At 31.6% G+C, this 21,360-nt stretch overlaps 1 protein-coding gene across 49 annotated transcripts in view; it reads right to left on the reverse strand.

Annotated features, from left to right (window-relative positions):
• rims2a (regulating synaptic membrane exocytosis 2a) overlaps nucleotides 1-21,360 on the reverse strand; it is a 317,393-nt gene that overhangs the window by 95,386 nt on the left and 200,647 nt on the right. For 31 of the 49 annotated variants that reach the window (XM_087287955.1, XM_087287950.1, XM_087287966.1 and 28 more), the window contains 4 exons: nucleotides 19,084-19,152; nucleotides 11,593-11,728; nucleotides 4,359-4,553; nucleotides 946-1,055 (listed from right to left, as the gene is read on the reverse strand). In XM_087287955.1, the coding sequence (XP_087144081.1) occupies nucleotides 946-1,055; nucleotides 4,359-4,553; nucleotides 11,593-11,728; nucleotides 19,084-19,152 (510 nt within the window). Of the gene's footprint in view, nucleotides 1-945; nucleotides 1,056-4,358; nucleotides 4,554-9,218; nucleotides 9,285-11,592; nucleotides 11,729-19,083; nucleotides 19,153-21,360 lie in introns of all 49 variants that reach the window. The other 18 variants (XM_087287942.1, XM_087287961.1, XM_087287957.1 and 15 more) reach the window with 1 other exon arrangement.

Genomic DNA, 21,360 nt, shown 5'->3' on the forward strand with positions numbered 1-21,360 from the left:
AAGCCCGAGTCCATCCCAACCCGTCTAAAATGATAGAAAAATTAAGCCTGAACCCACCTAAACCAGTCAGGTTCCTTCGGGTTTAGGCTAAGATCTTCAGCTCTACATACTGTGTGCTCCTACTCTATTCAGTTAGTAGTGACCAGTGCTCAGTGCAAACTGCATGGGTCAACACGCAAGAGGAAATGAAGGACAGTTGATTCACAATCTGACTCCCCGGACAATTATGACTCCCCTTTGTGTGCACTCGCAACACACGCAGCCTGCAGTTAAACTCACAGCGGTTAATCATAACACTTTTATCGATAATTTTTGTTCCGCAGTTGACAGCAAGAACAAATTTACAGTAGAAGTGTTGTCTGATTGACAAGTAGCACCTATCTATGTTCAAAAGAATTTAAAACGCCTTATGGGATGAATTTATACCCAATTTTGAAAGTACAACGTACACTAATAGGTAGTGTAATCTACGCAACAATAAGTGCAGTGTGTGGGTGAGAGGGTGATTTGATGTGGTCCGGTTATGTTGTAATTTTACTATTGTGGCTCTGTGACTGCTGGTGTTGGATGCTGTATGGTTAAAAATGATGACAGTTAAAGTAACTAGGTTAATTTTGATTTAAATAAAATAAAATAAAATAAAATATTAATCTTTTGAACGTTTGGGTGGGTTTCGGATAACTTTTGGGCTGGAAAAAGTCAGCTATATCTGGCAACACTGCAGGTAAATCAATAGGCGAATGTTTCTTTCTAAGAACAGCTACATATTTTTTTCTCCCCCCGGTGAATGAATAGGTGACCACTGTAACTGTGGAATTTAATGAATTACTGAGCAGATACAGCAAACCCTTTTGCCGCAGTCAGTGTTTTCCAGTCGCACCTCTCAAACAAACACCTCAGCAAGAGCAAAAGCCAACAAGAAGCGACACAGAAAGGCAAACATACTTCTCTCCAGCGTCCCCTTTGGAGGCAGTTGTGGCAGCTGTCTTCCTCTCCGGCTGTTTATGGGGGTCCCTGTGGGGCTGGTCTGAACCGATCCACCGCGAGGATGAGCCCTGCAGAAAAACACACCAAACACCATTATTACTGTTCTTTATTATCGTAATGAAAGGCAATAAATACCCTAAACGTTGACAGGGTACTGTTAGTGAGGAAATGCTGACAAAGAAGAGATTTCAGCAAATAAAAAGCAAACTGTTATAAAATGACACATTAAAAAAAGAGGGTTATTAAAAAGCATGTTAAATAATATCATGCATATCCATCAGAATGAAGCTGGGGAGTAAAAAAAAAAACAACAACAAGTAAACATTGTGGTTGTCCATTGACATTTTGTGTGAATGAAACTAAATGATTAGCAATAACTGCACTGCAAAGGTAATACTCAATATATGGGAAAGGTAAAAATAAGGGTGATATTTGTAGGTTTTTTGTATGTCATTTTTATATATATATATATATATATATATATATATATATATATATATATATATATATATATATATATATATATATATATATATATATATATATATATATATATATATATGCTGATTTGGTGCTCAAGAAACTTTATACTTAGTTTATCGGTTATTGCAACAAAATTAAGAACATAAGTCCTAAGCACAGCATTTAATTAAAAAAGGATTTTTTAAACAATATATTTCCTGACACTTTTGATGGCATTGCTTTAGTGTAAATAAAATAAAATGTTTGAGCTGATATACATGTATATACTGATTTGCAACCTGATTTTTTTCAATGTTTACTGTATTAAACAAAATGCTTAAGATTTGGCACATGGAGGAGAGTCTTCCACGGTGATGCTAAAAGAGAAACATGCTTTCTCTCTCTCACTTTCTCTACAATCAACAAAAACAAAAATGTGGATTTAAGACAAAAGAACCACATGGGAAAAATTAAAGAGTTAAACATCACAATACAGTGAGAAAATGATTTTAAATGATGAATCCACACCCTTTCACATACAGTTGAAGTTAAAAGTATTCGCCCTCCTGTGCATTTTTTTTCTTCTTTTTCAAATATTTCCCAAACGATGTTTAACAGAACAAGGAATTTTTAACAGTATTTCCTTTATTTTTATTCTTCTGAAAGTCCTATTTGTTTTATTTCAGCTCGAATAAAAAGGTAGTCTTAAATTTTTATAAAACAATTGTATTAGGTCAATGTTTTTAGCCCCCTTAAGCAATATTTTTTTTTTACGATTGTCTACAGCAGCAGTTCCATACAGGGAACACAAGGGGGCCCCAGCAAGCTCTGTGGGGGGGTCGCTTCATATTTAATTTTTTTTAGCAGTTGACAACTAGGAGAATGATCATGTTGCCTTAGTTTATTTTATCCCCTGGCTGATCAAAAATGGACAAATGTATAATTCGTCCTCCACAAAAAAAAAAAAAAAAGAGTCTCACTGATTCGCTTTTAGCAGCTTATACTAATGACCCAAGCATACTGGACCCAGGTGAGGAAGCTACTAACATTTCGAGTCGCAGTGCTACTGGAACAAAAAATGCAGGAAATTTTCAATTAAATTCAATTCATCTTTATTTCTATAGCGCTTTTACAATGTAGATTGTGTCAAAGCAGCTTCACATAGAAGATTATAGTAAACTGAAACAGAGTCAGTTCAGTTTTCAGTGTTGAAGTTCAGTTTAGTTCAGTTCATTGTGGTTTCATTTTCACTGCTGAGAGTTCAAACGCTGAAGAGAAAATACCAAGATAGTTACCTTACCAAGATAGTTATGGTTTTATTCCGTTCTCTCAAAGAAAAGAGTTCCTGACCCAGCCACAGTGTATTATCTACACCAATGGTCTTGCTAATGAATGCATGACCGTCCAAATTAATAAGACATTTGCAGACGACTCATCCCCAATAATGAGAGTGCAAGACAAAAGAATTGACACACACCCATAATGATATGAGGGATGTCACAGCTACTGGCAAGAAACTTTAAAAAATGTGGCAACTAATTGGCAACTACTGTAATATAGGGCCAGATTAAAAGCCAAAGGTGTACGTCTTTCAGTTACAAATGGCCTACTGATGTTTTGCTTTTACATTTTACATTAGGCTATTATTTGTGCATAAATATATCTAGACATAGCAATAAACATACATTTTCTTGGGAAACAACATTTTTGTCATCTTTACTGCAAACTTATATGAGCGATAATATCATGAAATGTTGAGAGGGGCCTACAAAACTTTCTGGGGGGAAAAGGGGGACTTAGCCAAAAAAAAAAAAAAGGTTGGGAACCACTAGTCTACAGAATAAATTGTTATACAATGATTTCTAGATAAGTTCAAGATTTTACTTATTGTTTTTAAATCACTGAATGGGCAAGAACCTTCTTGTAAATCAGAACTTATTAACCTACAGTCAACTCCTCAGTCTTTAAGGTCCACAAATATAATTTTACTGCAAATTCTGTGGTCACGACTTAAACTGAAAGGAGATAGAGCCTTTGCAGTCGCTGCTCCATGTTTGTGGAACCAGCTGCCACCGGACATTACGAGTGCTTCTTCTCTTTCTATTTTTAAGTCTAGACTTAAGACACTTTTTTATTCAACTGCCTTCCCAGGTTTTTAATCCTTATAGTGCATTGTTATTTTACTGTTTTGGAATATGTGCTATGGTTTTGTTCAGCACTTTGGTCAGTGCTAAAGTTAACTGAGCTTTTTAAATAGACTTTACTTACTTACTAGTTAACCTAATAACCTAGTTAAGCCTTTAAATTGCACTTTAAACTAAATACTAGTATCTTGAAAAATATTATGTACATGTCATCATGGCACAGGTAAAAGGAATCAGTTATTAGAAATTAGTTATTAAAACTATTATGATTAAAAATGTGATTTTAAAAAATTGTTCTGCTAAACATAAATTGGGGAAAAAAAATATACAGGGGAGCTAATAATTCAGACTTCAACTATATAGTGCAGTGGTCACCAAAGTTGTTCCTGAAGGGCCGATGTCCTGCAGATTTCAGCTCCAACCCTAATCAAACACAACTGAACAAGCTAATCAAGGTCTTACCAGGTATACTTGAAACACACAGGCAGCTGTGCTGAGGCAAGTTGGAGCTAAACCCTGCAGGGACACCGGCCCTCCAGGACCGAGATTGGTGACCCCAGATATAGTGCTACAAAACAAACCTTTAAAAAGAAAAGAACATTGACTAGATCTATATAAAATAACAACACACAAAAAACGAACGAAAATCAAAGGGCTGGCTGGCTGGCTGGATGCAGGGGATGTTTGTCAGCACATAGAGCACATTGGTTATATTATTAGGGGGCAGTTTTGCAGGATTGAGCGTCTAACTTTATTCTGGGTCACCTCGATAAGGCAGGGGAAGATGGTGCAGAGTGTCCCGATGGCAGAGAGGGCATGGAGGACCTCATGTGCGGTCCGTCGGGCGGACGCTCTGTGGAGCGAGAGCGACTGTACATGGGACGCTCCATTGCGGCCCGTTGGTCTGCAGAACGAGATCGATGGTGGTACTCGTGCCGGTCCGGGGCTCCTCCGTAATTCCTGGAGAAACGTGATCAGGGGAAACAGTGTGGGTTGTTTTTGGCTGATGGTGTCCAGAATGTTGAGAGGGCAGGGTTCACTTAGTGTCCTCTTTGGCACTTTGGAAGCAAACAGTTAATAAAGCTAATCCAAATATACAGCAGTTTTTATGTGCACTGAAAAAAAAATATTCACTGGATTTACTGAATTTGTTTTTGGGTAAGTGGTTGCAAACAATTTATAGGGCTGAATTTAAGCAAACAAATTAAGTTGAACATTACTAAATGTAATTTGTTTGTTTTAATTCAGCTCAAATAAATAGTTTGCAACCATTTACCTAAACAAGAAAATTTGAAAAGCAATAAATCAGTGTGTTCCTGTAGGTGATTGTATCTGATTGACTGAAAAATATCAGTAACCTCATGATTAAGGTTTGATTAGAAAAGGGAAATACAGAATAACACATTTTTAAGCACTCTAATATAAGTAAGTATTAAAAAATAAGAAAAGGAATAGTTAAAAATGATTTTTATCGCATTCATAAAAACTGTGGAAGAAAACATTATTAGATTATTGCTGAAGAACAGATCCCATTCAGTTTATCCTGAGATAATGAGCAAATAACGCTATCTGTTTTCTGTTTTGTGCGGTTAATTTGGATTTATGGAGAAAATGAATGGGGAAAGCAGTTCTGAAATTAACACCGTTTATTTATATTTCACATATTTAATCAACACAAAAAATACACAGAGACATGTGCAGTGCATGAACAGTTGTCCAGCATCAGTAATAACAAAGGGCTGCTAAATATATATATATATATATATATATATATATATATATATATATATATATATATATATATATATATATATATATATATATATATATATATATATATATATATATATATATATTATTTTTTTAATATTCCTCAATGTTTTTGCAATGTTTTACATTTTAATTATTCAAACCAATGAGCTATTTTAATTATTCAAATCAATGAGCTAAGTTTGGTGTATATTTAGGTATAGTGCAAGACAAGTTATTTGTAACAACGACATTGTTTATTTATTACCTAATTTTAAGAAACCTTTATTTGATTAAAAATGGCATTAATATAATATATTGTGGAGATATATATATGCTATACAGATTTCTGATACATATATTATGTAATAGACTGTGCTGACTGTAATCAATTAATTTATTGATTATTATCAATCTTAAAAAAAAAAAAACTTCAAAAAACATCCAGAGTGAAATTTACTGTGAACATAATGATGTTTCATTTCTGACAGGCACTGTAAATAGCTGCCCAATCACATCAGGCTTTGCCATAATCTGACCAATCGGAGCAGAATAGGCTTTGGGAAAGGAGGGGCTTAGAAAGAATGAATCTTCAAACTAATTCTTTAACACTGTTTGGGAAATTTAAATGCTGGTGACTTTAGATGTTTAAGACAGATATAGTGCTTTGGACACATTTAAACATTAAAGAATACAAACAAAAGTAGTTACCACAATAATGAGAATTTTAATTCAAAACTAGTATTAAGAAAAAATATTGTCTATAAAATATTCTGTGTTTATAAAAGACAAAAAAATAAGAAGAAAATAGATTAAAATATGATGATTTTTCTTCAAAAGTGGGGGTTATTCTTTAGTGAAACAAGCCTGGATTGTGACAGGGCAGTAGGGATGTTCTCAGTGTTGAATATCATCCCAAATAATGTCTCTATCCTGAAACAAAAAGGCTGTTGACATTTTAGACAGGCCATAAATGGCTGACCTAAATAAACTTCAGCGCTGGTAACCCTCTGTGTCACTGTACGCCTCTATGACGGCCCGTCCTAACAGGACACAGTAACCTGACCACCACCTGCTGACTGATGGGACACATATTACCACGACGACTGCCACAAATCACTCACTTATTGGTAAACCCTCACAGAACTAAACCCTCAGCTTCCTCTGGGCTTATATATAAATACCTTTGTCAAATTTTTAAAAGTGACCTCTTTATTAACACAAACATTTTAAGAGTGTTATAAAAAAAACAGATTTAAAAAAAGCATTACAGATAACTTAATATCAGCTGGACAACTATTAACACATTGAAAACATTGAATTAGAGTGTACACACATATTGTGACAGTAGCAAACTATAAGCTCCCATTAAAAGCTCATATAGTGAAGTACTGTATTTCTATTTATTTTACGTAATTTGAAAGTGATTCTTCAAAATGAATTTCAGATTCTTTATGATGACCTTATGAGAAATGGCAATGACGATTTATGAATGAGTCATAGGCATACAGTAGCTCACCATTCGTACGAAGACAGAAGCTTGTCAAGCATAACGGTGTATATATTTTCCATTTTTCGTGGGAAATATACATTTGCAGGGACGTGAGCGCTATGACAGAGGGATGAGGAAATATAGGTGTTCTTTATTCAGCTTTTTGATTTTACACTGAGTGGGTTTTCTAGTTTTCCGCTCATTTTGACCTCATGCTGAAATTCATAAATCATTGCTAACCTGTTTATTTCATGTGCACTTTTTTGTTCCACCTTTACATTGAATATAGTGAAATAAAGCTAGCAAAAACACTTAATTAAAAAAAGATTGGATACAACTACTATTACTATTATCATTACTATTATTATTATTATTACTATTATTACTACTACTACAAAAATAACAATAATTAATAATATTAATGAATATATTGTTATTGTTGTTGTTCTCACTATTGTTTTGTTTTATTATTAGTTGTAATAGTAGTAGTAGTTGTTGTACTAGGCTTTTAGTAATAATAATAATATGTATTATTATTATTATTGTTATTATTGTTGTTGTTGTTGTTGCTTTTATTATTAATATTGCTAGTACTTCTACTACAAAAATAGCAATAAATAATAATATTAATAATAAAAATAATGAATATATGAATATTTTTGTTTTTGTTGTTGTCACTATTGTTTGTTTTAGTATTAGTAGTAATAGTAGTTGTTGTAATAGGCTTTTAGTAATAATAATAATAATAATAATAATAATAATAATAATAATAATAATAATAATGTCAATAATAATATTTATTATTATTATTATTATTATTATTATTATTATTAGTAGTAGTAGTAGTAGTAGTAGTAGTAGTACTACTACTACTACTAAATATTTATTATTATTATTATTGTTATTATTATTATTATTATTATTAGTAGTAGTAGTAGTAGTAGTAGTAGTAGTAGTACTACTACTACTACTACTACTAAAATAGCTATTATTATTATTATTATTATTATTATTATTATTAAAAATAATATTAATTAATATATGATTATTGTTGTTGTTGTCACTATTGTTTTGTTTTAAAATTAGTAGTAGTAGTTGTATAACTAATAGTAGTAGTAGTTGTACTAGATTTTAGTAAAAAATTATTATAATATTTATTAATATTAATATTGTTATTATTAGTACTACTACTAAACAAAATAGCAATAATAATAATAATAATAATAATAATAACAATAATAATAATTATTATTATTATTATTATTATTATTATTATTATTATTGTTATTATTATTATATTTAATATATATTAAAACAGGAGACCTGAGACAATCGATTTTAATGAAGGTTTCTTTAGCATATTACTAAGCATGTTAATAGCATATTACTAATAACCATTAACTTTTAAAAGCTAAATTAAAAAAATACAGAATAAAATACTATTTGTATCTATCAAAAATCATTGATTTTTTTAATCATACCTGCCAACACTACCATTTTACCCGGGAGACGGTGGTAGAAACGTCAGTAGCAATAAAACTTCCTGCCAAATGTGACACATTACAAAAATTGTGCATTATGTACAGTGGAGGAAATAAGTATTGAACACATCATGTTTTTCCTAGGAATAATTTTTCTAAAAGAGCTGTTGACATGGAATTGAACCAGATTTTGGTAAAAACCCAAACAATACAAACATAAAAATAAAACAAAAGAAATGAGTTGTGTAATAACAACGGAATGACATAAGGAAGAAGTACTGAACTACTGAAATGTATTTAATATTTTTTATAAAAGGCTTTTTTTGGTGACAGCAGCTTGAAGACACTTTGCATGAAGAATGAAGTGATGAATTGCTCAAGTGTGAGTTTTTTACAGACCTCAACAGAGTGTAAAAATCTTGATAATTCTGTGGGTCTCGTCTATCAAGTCGGATCTTTAATTTGTATTTTTTAATTGGATATAGCTCAGGTGATTGGCTGGGCCATTCTACAGCTTGATTTTCTTACTCAGAAACCACTGTGAGAGTTTCCCAGGTTGTGTTTTGGATCATTGTCTTGCTGAAAATGTCTTGCATCCAGTGAAAATTTCAAGTCAACGGCACCTTGAGAAATATGCTTTCCGAGAGAAAAATATTGACGTGTTCTATACTTATTTATCCCACTGTATTTATATCAAGACATCAGCAGAAAGCTGTAAGGATTCAGGTTTCTCAACATCAGAGATCCTCATGAATGGAGGTTTTCAATTGCAAATGCAGTGTTTTGAAAACCTGGCCATTTGCTTAAGCTGAGAGGAGGTCAGGGTTTGAGAAAGCATGTGTTAGTGGCATTTTGAAGCAGAGTTGTTAATGTGACAGACATGGACGGCAGACATGACTCTACCTGAGATCCTGCAGGTCACTGTCATGAGGCTGACTGTGTCGGGTTCGAGGTAACGTGAGAAAATGACTGCAGGCACATGAGAGAATATATACATGGACTTTCAGAAGAGAGATGGAGGACTGGAGGGAAGAGAGAGGATTATGCTGTTTTGAGCTGATGATGAGGATGTTGATGAAGTGGGATGAACCCAAACTCTTCATGTGAAAGAAATGTGGTTAGAGTTCAGTGAAAGCAAATCACACACCTAATAAATACTGTATCAGATCAGCTTAAATCAGAGCTGTGATAATGACATTAAAGGTGCCCAAAAAAAAAAACAGGATAGGTTTAATTGAATAAACATGTAAATATGCTAACTTATTTAGCTAACTTATCTAGCTTATTTTAATCTGCAATTATAAAATCTATTTCTCAAATTATTTCAATGCATGATGCTCACTAGAACAAACTTTATTTATTTATTTATTTATTTATTTAAAAGAACAATAAGAAAAAGATAGGAAAAATAAATCTTATTATTGTTATTATTATTATTATTATTACTAATAATAATGAATAAAATAATGTAAATGTATTATTATTCTTGTTATTAATATTATTACTTGCAGAAAGTAGATTTCATAATTATGAGTAATTTATTATTATTATTATTATTATTATTATTATTATTATTATTATTATATTACTGCCAGAAACCCCCAGTGTTGATTATTATTATTATTATTATTATTATTATTATTATATAATACAATGTAAACACACACACACACACACACACACACACACACACACACACACACACACACACACACACACACACATATACATATATATATATATATATATATATATATATATATATATATATATATATATATATATATATATATATATATACAGTTGAAGTCAGAATTATTAGCCCCCCTGAATTATTAGCACCCCTGTTTATTTTTTTCCAAAATTTCTGTTTAATGGAGGGAAGATTGTTTCAGCACATTTCTAAGCATAATAGTTTTAATAACTCGTTTCTAATAACTGATTTATTTTATCTTTGTCATAATGACAGTAAATAATATTTTACTTGATATTTTTCAAGACACTTCTATACAGCTTAAAATGACATTTAAAGGCTTAACTTGGTTAATTAGGTTAACTAGGCAGGTCAGGGTAATTAGGCAAAGTATTGTATAATGATGGAATGCTCTGTAAATTATTGAAAAAAAAAATAGCTTAAAGAGGCTAATAATTTTGTCCCAAAAATGGCTTTTAAAAAATTAATAACTGATTTTATTCTAGCCGAACTAAAACAAATAAGACTTTCTCCAGAAGAAAAAATATTATTAGACATACCGTGAAAATTTCATTGCTCTGTTAAAAATAATTTGGGAAATATTTAAAAAAGAAAATAAAAATCAAAAGGGGGCTAATAATTCTGACATCAACTGTATATATATATATATATATATATATATATATATATATATATATATATATATATATATATATATATATATATATATATATATATATAATAGAATCAATATAATATATACATAACATTATAACATTATAAAATTATAAATATAACATCATTTTATGGTTCATTATTATTATTATTTTTTATTGTTGTTATCATAAAGTATATAAATATAATAAAATTATAATGTAATCATAAATATAACAAAAAATCTAATTAATAAAATTTTATTATTATTATTATTATTATTATTAATATCATTGTTATAAAATACATAAATCATATAATTATACATAATCATATAATTATACATAAATCATATAATTATAATATAATAAAAGTATAATATAATAAAAATATTACAAAAAGTCTCATTCATATAATAATAATAATAATAATTATTATTATTATTATTATTATTATTATTATTATTATTATTATCATTATTATTATTATTATTATTAGTATTATTATTATTATTATTACTATTATTATTTGTAGTAGTATTATTAAGAATATATTATAATATAATGTATTATAATGTAAATATAACGTAAAAAGCTAATGTATTTATGTTTAAAAAAATTATATTTTACATTTATACTTTCATTGTTTATTATCATTATTATCATTAGCTGCTTTGACACAATCTACATTGTAAAAGCGCTATACAAATAAAGCTGAATTTAATTGAATTGAATATTGTTTTTAACAATTTATGACAAATTACTTACAAGAAAACATAGCATAGGACTGATGATCTTTGATGCATTGACACTCACACAGACACAGTTGTTCCTTTACATTTTGTGTTTTCGTGCTTTTGAATCAAATGTTAGTCAGAAATCCAAACCCTTTTCCGACAGAACATAATACTGAGATAGAAATGTGTCTTACCTCTGAGAAGGAGGCATGCTGGGAGATCGCGAGCGCGCTCTGTTGATATCAGCAGACCGAGAGCAGTGATTGGACGATAAGACTTGCTCAGGCACAGAGAGGGTGGAGCTCTGGAGGTCCCTGCCGTTTCTATAGTCTGAAACAAATGACACAGAATTAATTAGTCATCCTAATTGTGTTACAACATTTCATGCAAAAATGACAATGCAGGTGAAGAGGGAATAAAAAACTCAAATTTATAACCATTTACTTAATTAACAGTAGATTAAATACATAGATTGCATGAGTTATAATTTTGTATCATAAGCATGTAAACGTGTAATATTAAAATATGCAAATGTGCCATTTTTCCATTGAAGGAGCATTCAAAAGATATTTGGAAATTGCTTTTAAGCAACAGTAACCGACCAACACCAAACACACTTGCAGCCAACCAGCAATAAAAGAGGCGTGTCTTGTAACTATAGCGGAGAGTAAAGTCTAGAGTGGTGAGAAGTTAACGATAATTATTTATATTATTACAACAATACAATTACCATACAATAATAATTACTGTTTAGTTAGGCATTATTAAAATACAATTGATTAAGTAATGTAATAAATAGTGAATAATACTTCGCATAATTACTGTTTTTATATTACTGTGAGGTTTGGGTTTAGGGTCTAGCAACAGCTGAATAGCGAAAGGGGTGGAGACCTGATGGACTGTAGGCGTATTTGTTTGGCTGAAATAACAACATTGTTGGGTAAAATAAGCTTAGAGCACAAATAAATATTCAATAATTTGCATGCATGCATGTTCTCCACGTGTTGGCGTGGGTTTCCTCTGGGTGCTTGCGTTATAGGCATTCGTTATAGGTAAATTGAATAAACTAAATTAGCTGTCGTATATGTGTGTGCATGTGAGAGTGTATGGGTGTTTCCTGGTGTTGGGTTGCAGCTGGAAGCATACGTTGAAAAAAAATTTGCTGGATAAGTTACCAGTTCATTCCGCTGTGGTGACCGCTGATTTATAAAGGGACTAAGCCGAAAAGAAAATGAATGAATGAATGAATGAATGAATGAATGAGTGAGTGAATGAATGAATGAATGAATGAATGAATGAATGAATAAGTAATTTTCATGCATTTTTATTACAAACACAGTCCGGTTAAAAGTTTGTTGTTTGGTTATTTTTTACTTTGAGACAATATTCAAGACAGAGCCAAAGATTTTGACTGAGGGAATTTGAGGATTATCAATATCAACAACAACAACAACAACAACAACAGAGTAATAACTGTTGTTATTATTTGCCTGTTTTTGTTTATTATTTTTATTATTATTACACATTTTTATATAGGGAATTTGGGGGATTTTAACAGCCAAATAATAACAATAAGTAATAAATAAATACATAATAATAATACTATTAATACTAATACTAATAATAATGATAATAATAATAATAATAATAATAATAATAATTATTATTATTATTATTATTATTATTATTATTATTATTATTATTATTATTATTATTATTATGCTGTTATTATTTGGCTGTTTTTGTTTACTACTTTTATTATTATTATAATAAGGGAATAGGGGAATAGGGAATAGGGGAATTTTAACAGCCAAATATTAGTAATAAAAAATAAATTATTATTAATAATAACAATAATAATAATAATAATAATTATTATTATTATTATTATTATTATTATAGTTGTTATTATTTGGATGCTTTTGTTTATTATTATTATTATTATTATTATTATTATTATTATTATTATTATTATTATTATTATTATCATTATTTTCACAGAGGGAATTGGGAAATTTTAACAGCCAAATAATAATAATAATAATAATAATAATAATAATAATAATAATAATAATAATAATAATAATAAACAAAAGCATCCAAATAATAACAACTATAATAATAATAGTAGTAATAATAATAATAATAATAATATTTGTTATTAATTGGCTGTTTTATTATTATTATTATTATTATTATTATTATTATTATTATTATTATTATTATTATTTACAAAGGGAATTTGGGAAATTTTACCAGCCAAATGATGAAGGTGATAATAATAATAATAATAATAATAATAATAATAATAATAATAATAATAATAATTATTATTATATTATTATTATTATTATTATTATTATTATTATTATAAAAATAATAACATATTAATAAGAATAAGAATGTTATTATTTATCTGTTTCTGTTCATTATTATTATTATTATTATTATTATTATTATTATTAATAGCATTATTATTATTATTATTATTATTAATTTTACAGAGGGAAATTGGGTAGTTTTAACAGCCAAATAATAATAATATTAATAATAATAATAGTTGTTGTTTATGTCTGCAGCGTCTTGCCATTATTTGTGCTTAATTAGTCATATTCCTACATGTTAAATTGCACTGAACCATTGATTTAACACTGTTTTTGATGATATATTGTATCCTGCTGTGCGTTTCTGCAATAACCGCTTCTCAAATTGCTGTAAAAGTTGCTTTTAAAAGCCAATATGTTCCAGCCATGAATTAACTGAAAACCCATTAAATGAGAAAACAGCTTTCACAACCAAAAGTAGAATAATGACTTTTTTTCTCCCTCCTCCCCATGCACGAGCCGTCAGCTCACTCAGCCTGATGGCATTTCATTACCCAGCATTCACTGCGGCCACGCTAAGGTCAGTGCCTCCTCGTGATTACTAAAGATTGATGTTCAACTGACTGTGTCGCACATTAAAGCAGGCCAAAGGTAGAACAATGTAGCAAAATAGAAGTTTAGAGGAGGAAAACTCTGTTTCCGATCAAGTTTTTTTAAATTATTATTTTATATTATTGACTCATAATTGATTTAGATCATTTGATGTTTTATTATTTAGCTAATGTATTACTCTGCATACTAAAAACTGCATTTTTTGAGCAAGTTCTGAATAATAATAAAGAATATTGCAGCACATTTAAAAAAAAAATGGGGAAAAAATAAACAAGCGGTCTAATAATTCAGGGGGGCTAATAATTCTGACTTCAACTGTATATACATTTATTTTTTCCCCAATTTCTGTTTAACAGAAAGAAGATTTTTTTCGTCACATTTCTAAACATAATAGTTTTAATAACTCATTTCTAATAACTGATTTATTTTATCTTTGCCATGATGACAGTAAATAATATTTCACTAGATTTTTTTCAAGACACTTCTATACAGCTTAAAGTGACATTTAAAGGCTTAACCAGGTTAATTAGGTTAACTAGGGTGGTTAGGGTAATTAGGCAAGTTATTGTATAACGATGGTTTGTTCTGCAGACAATCGAAAAAATATATAGCTTAAAAGGGCTAATAATTTTGACCGTAAATAACTTTTTTAAATTAAGAACTGCTTTTATTCTAACCAAAATGAAACAAATAAGACTTTCTCCAGAAGAAAAAATATTGTCAGACATACTGTGAAGATTCTTCTATTAAACGTTGTTTGCGAAAAATTCAAAAAAGAAAAAAAAAATCAAAAAGGGGCTAATAATTCTGACTTCAACTCATTCACACACACACTACAGCCAATTTAGTTTATTTAATTCAGCTACAGGATAGCACATGTCTTTGGACTGAGGGGGGAAACCAGAGCACCCGGAGGAAATTATTTCTGATAATTAATGTTTAAAAAAAATTATATATATTTTTTTTTTGGATTATCATACATTAAACTATCCTCTTTATGATCAATTTAACATATTTGCTGAATGAAAAACATTGCATTTCTTAAATAATACAGTGCACATTTTATAACTATTCTTTTTTATAAGGTCTATATGTTTAACCAGGCAGTTTTGTTGCTTTTGTAAAGCAATTGCATTTGCTACAGTACATTTAATATTCGTTTGTTGTATCTGCTAAGAACACACATACAGTTAAAGGCATAATTATTAGCCTTCTCTAAAATTTGTATTTCAACATTTGAAATGCAAGTGCTGTTTAACAGAGAGGTTTGATCAATTTATTAAATGCAATAGTTTAATAACTAATAAATATTAGTATTCAGTTTAAAGTGCAATTTAAAGACCTAACTAGGTTAATTAGGTTAACTAGGCAAATTTGGTTATAAAGGCAAGTTATTGGACAATAGTGGTTTGTTCTGTAGCCAACATAAAAATAAAAATTATTTCTTAAATAGGCTAATAATATTGACTTTAAAATATTATTTATTTATTAAAAACTGCTTTTATTCCAGCCAAACTTAAAGAAACAAAATCCAGAAGAAAAAAATGATAGGAATTACTTTGAAAATGTCCTTGCCTTGTTAAACATCACTTGGAAAATATTTGAAAACCTTCACAGGAGAGCTAATAATGGGTCTTCCACTATGCATGCGCATACACACTTCTTCTGAATGTGCCTTGTGTGTTTCAGCGCAGACCCTGCATCCACACCGGTGCATCATTGCTGCAATAAATGAACGGCTGCAAAACAACACCAGCAGCACAGAGCGCATGAAGGGAAAGTAGCGATCTATAATTCCTCTGAATGTTAATCATCTCCTCCTGGCGGAAAGCACTGCATCAGCACTTTACAAGCGGCCCGCAGACCAAGCCAAAATCAATGACAAACACAGAGGAAGAGAAAGAGAGTGCTGGAGGGAGGGCTTCCCTCACTCACAAACGCCACCACTGGAATATTAAGAAGGCTGTGTGGGCGTGTGTGTGTGTGTGTGTGTTCATTCAGGCTTTCCCTTCTGTCTGATGTGATTGTACAGATGAACATTTTGGCACCAGGCTGATAAGTGATGATGACACCTAAACTGTAGACCAGTGTTTCCCAACCCTGTTCCTGGAGGCACTCCAACAGTACATATTTTGGATGTCTCCCTTATCTGACCCATTAACTTTAGGTTTTGGAGTCTCTTCATGCAAAGTCATCATGCAAAGGCAAAAGATCCTACTTATTAGAACTATTTTTAAAATGAGGTTATTATAACAGTGGTTAGCACTGTCGCCTCAGCAAAAAGATCACTGGTTTGAGTCTCGGCTGAGTCAGATGGTATTTCTGTGTGGAGTTTGCATGTTCTCCCCGTGTCGGCGTGGGTTTCCTCCAGGTGCTCCAGTTTCCCCCACAGTCCAAAGACATGCGCTATAGGGGAATTGAATAAACTCAATTGAGCGTAGTGTATGAGTGTGAATGAGTGTGCATGTGTGTTTCCCAGTGTTGGGTTGGGGCTGCAAGGGCATCCGCCGTGTAAAACATATGCTGGATAAGTTAGCGTTTATTCCGCTGTGGCGAGCCCTGATAAATTAAGGAACTAAGTCAAAGGAAAATGAATGAATGAAACTGCCATACTTAAAAATGTGTTGAAAAAAAAGTTCTTTATTTTTTATTTCTATTTGAAATTTCACAGGAGGGCTAATTATTTTGACTTCAAATGTATATATAGACCAGTGGTTCTCAAACTTTTTTCCTCAAGTACCACCTCAGAAAAAAAATGGTCTCTCCAAGTACTACCAAAATGAGCAGTATTAAAATGCAATAGCGTAGTAGACCCAGTAAAGCAGCTACACCTCTGCACACTTAAAAAAAAACGTGGCAGATTACCTCAGAAATATAGGCTATATGTCATATTATCCCTCTCAGGCTCAAATTAGGTTTTAGAAACAGGAAAAATCTGATATTTGGGGAAAATTATCATATGGGGTAGTACAATAGAATCCAGTTTTTTTTTAGAGAGACCTTCACATGCAAGGCGTTCTGAGATGTTGCAGATTTGCAAAATTGGCCCAGTGAAGTAATTAGACACTGAAGACTGAATATGATATGAACAATAACTTTTAACCAAGTGCTGCAGTGGTACTTCTGAGTAAAAAAAACTCATAACATATGTATCTGGAGTAATAAGGTAGGTAATTTTTAACTGTTGCAAATCAGCAACGCCTGCCTTGAGAGTGTTAAATAGATCATTTTTGATAATTTTTTTAATGTGTGAAGCATGTACATGACATATTTCATTCCTCCGAGTACCACTAGAAGGAAGCCTGTGTACTATTAGTGGTACACATATCACAGTTTTAGAACCACTGATTTAGACCATTTCAATGTGGTCATGTCATTGGCACAAGAACATTTCCTGCTTGTTATCAAACAATTTTAACTGTAACAAGAGGCAATTTACAGTTTTTCTCAGTCACTTTGGTGCATTTCTCACTACACTATTTACATTTGCACAACAGTTAATGCATTTCTCAAAACAATCAATCATTTGTGCACATCATAGTAGCAGTTTTTCATTCTTTTCAACAAATTGTGAATGCTTTTGGATAAGCATCAATTGCTTAAACTCTCTGCTATTTATAACATTATCATTTGCTTGTCATGTCAGTCAGTGTAAATGCTTAATAGTCATTCCATATAAAACTAACAGTCCTCATTTCATTACTTGAGTCATTACATACAAAAATGTTGAACTAGTTGTCAAAATCTGTCAAACAAATTTTATAAAACAAATTTAAATCTTTATTTTCCTGAAAATGTCTTTAAAATTGAACAATTTGATGAATGATTTACAGACCTGTGTATGTTGTAGGCTCAGTTCCAATATGTACTGCAATATTGTGTACAGTTGTGCACAGCTCTACCTAAAGGGACTTTATGTTTGTTGTAAATAAGGGTGTGTTTATTCTTTTGCACAATGCTGTGAGTAAATTAGGATTGCAAAGAGCAAATGCAGTAAAAATGTGAAACATACATATTTAGTGTCTTGTACTCAGGTAACTCAATCAATGCAGTGATGTCTAACTTTACTTTAGTTTTCAAATGGCTGTGCAAATAGTCTATAGTGCTGTCTTGAGTATTTTCAGGAAGTGTCAACGAAATCAGACTTTTTTTGCATTGAAAAAATGTACAGAGTAAACTGACATAATGAAAACATGAGTAAGCCATTTGACTATCTTGTTCATAATGGTGTCAGGACTTTTCATTTTGACGATACTGACAGTTTGATTGACACGAATACTTGCTTTTGAGGAATGAGCTATCCATTTTGAGCATGTGCCGCACTTTTGCAGGTTATCAGCTAGGTTTTGCAGTTTGCACTAATTGTTTTGAGAAATGCATTAACTGTTGTGCAAATGTAAATAGTGTAGTGAGAAATGCACCAAAGCAACAAAGAAAAACTGTAATCATATCTTACTGTTAAAACAGCTATCTTAACATTATTTATCAATATGTGGCCCTTATTAAGCTATAGAAATTAAAAATGTAAAACAGGAAATACGCTGGGGCCATTATTTTTGTTTACATACCTCAAAATGGTCTATATATACATCCACTTTTCGTAATTTTGTAAATAAATACTATGTGTTTGTGTTGAATGTTAAGTCTCAAGAGCAAACTCTGACTTCAAATCGAAGAAATTTAGCAGCACATGCCTTCATCACCTCCATCAGACTGTGTTATTTCACTGTGTTCCTGCTAAGTTCTTACCTGATACGACGCCAACGCCATCCTCACAGTCATAGTCTGAGAACTCGCTGTCGCTGATCCTCTGAGACCCTGTAGAAGAAAGAGACAGACACAGACACACAAGAGTCAGTCTGGATCCTCTGATGTATTTCTATCAAAACATGAATTCTGCAGGAGGTTTTCTACATTATAAACGTACATGTACACTAGCTCTGCTCCAAGATTTGATGAGCTAGTTATCCTACTTTCACCAGATAGATCGATGGATGGATGGATGGATAGATAGATAGATAGATAGATAGATAGATAGATAGATAGATAGATAGATAGATAGATAGATAGATAGATAGATAGATAGATAGATATGGATGGACGGACGGACGGACGGACGGACGGAGGGAGGGATGGAGGGATGGATGGATGGATGGATGGATGGATGGATGGATGGATGGATGGATGGATGGATGGATGGATGGATGGATGGATGGATAGATAGATAGATAGATAGATAGATAGATAGATAGATAGATAGATAGATAGATAGATAGATAGATAGATAGATAGATAGAGAGGGATGGATGGATGGATGGATGGATGGATGGATAGATGGATAGATGGATAGATAGATAGATAGATAGATAGATAGATAGATAGATAGATAGATAGATAGATAGATAGATAGATAGATAGATAGATAGATAGATAGATGTAAAGTAGAAGTTAACAACAAGCCCAATATTCTCATATAGTCTGATGTTGCAGACTTTCGGAACTGAACTTCTGCTTAACCATGACTGACAAACCGGTCTGCTCCTTCATTTTCCTCTGTGACGTTCATATCAAGTGTTAAAGAAGCTCTCTGCGCTCGACCTGCCTGTCTATTTCAGACCGCTCACAGATAACCAAACATGTCAGTCAGATCTCTCTCTCTTTTCCAAAACCACGAAACAGGAGCGCGGCAGTCTGAGCTGTGTATTACGTGAGAAAATGGACGGTCTTCTCCCCTCGTTTCAGTCATGAGGAATAAAGCGAGCCGAACGTCGTCCCTCAGCCCGGAGCGCTGACGTTTGTCCAGTTTGACACTCTGAAGCGGCTCCTCCATCACTCACTTCAGATGGAGAATGAAAGCTAATCACAAAAGCTACAGCCTGAACGGACACCCGGCCTGTAGTCGCACACCGAACAGACTTTTGCGCTTTAATAACAATGACAAGCCGGCAATAAACCTGCTCTTATTTTTTTTCTCTCTCTCTCTCACTCTCTCTATCATAAGCACGTCCTCTTTTTCTCCTTCAGCTCTCTGGTCTATAAATCGGTCTCTTGAAATCAGTGCGTCAAACAGATGTGTCAAAAGAGATTCAGGAAAGATTTGTGTGATGTGTTTTTGTGCTGTTATTTAAGGCATATACTTTTTAACGCATTGCGGTAAGGGTTAAATCCTAATAAGCGTCAAAGTATAAAAGTATACATGTATATATTTTCTAACTACTGTATCTCAGCTCATCGGAAATACATAAAATACTTTGCTCCAAGTATGTTTTGTTGCATGTTTCAGATGTCACAGTCACTAGAGGGCGCTGTCTACATTTTCTTGTGAATTGCATCACTAAATGCGCATTTTGTTATAGATTTTCAGATAAATCAAAGCCTATTGAAGCCAAGTCTTTTTCTGACACTTTTTACGCATTATGATCAGGGTTAAGTTAAATGACAATGAGCGTCAAATTATAAAACACAAAAACTGCTTTTTTACTAACTAGCCCAACTCCTCTGGATTATTTGTCTCTGCCTACTATTTTGCAGTATGTAAAATACATTTAAAGTACAATGTAAAGTACATTGTGTTGCATGCTTCAGATGACAAACCGCTAGACAACTCTCTCTATTATTATTATTATTATTTTATTTTATTTTTTTAATCTGAAATGTCTTATTGAGGGTGCATTTTGTTATCTGTTTTCAGATACATCAAAGCCTACTGAAGGCAAGTCTGTAAGCTTTAGCCTCAAACAGATGTGTCAAAAGAGATTCAGGAAAGAATTGCATGATGTGTTTTGTGACCTGTTATATATATTTTAGATACTTTTACACATTGAAGTTAGGGTTATGTTAAATCTTAATAAGTGTTAAAGTATAAAACTATATGTATATTTTTTGGATACATCAAAGCCTATTGAAGGCAAGTCATTTTCGGACACTTTTTACACATTATGGTTAGGGTCAGGGTTAAGTTAAATCTTAAAAAGCATCAAAATATAAAACACAAAAACTGATTTTTTACTAACTAGCTCAACACAT

Source organism: Danio rerio, chromosome 16 (genome assembly GCF_052040795.2).
Source record: "Danio rerio strain M-AB ecotype USA chromosome 16, GRCz13ab, whole genome shotgun sequence".
In the NCBI taxonomy this organism is placed as follows: domain Eukaryota; kingdom Metazoa; phylum Chordata; class Actinopteri; order Cypriniformes; family Danionidae; genus Danio; species Danio rerio.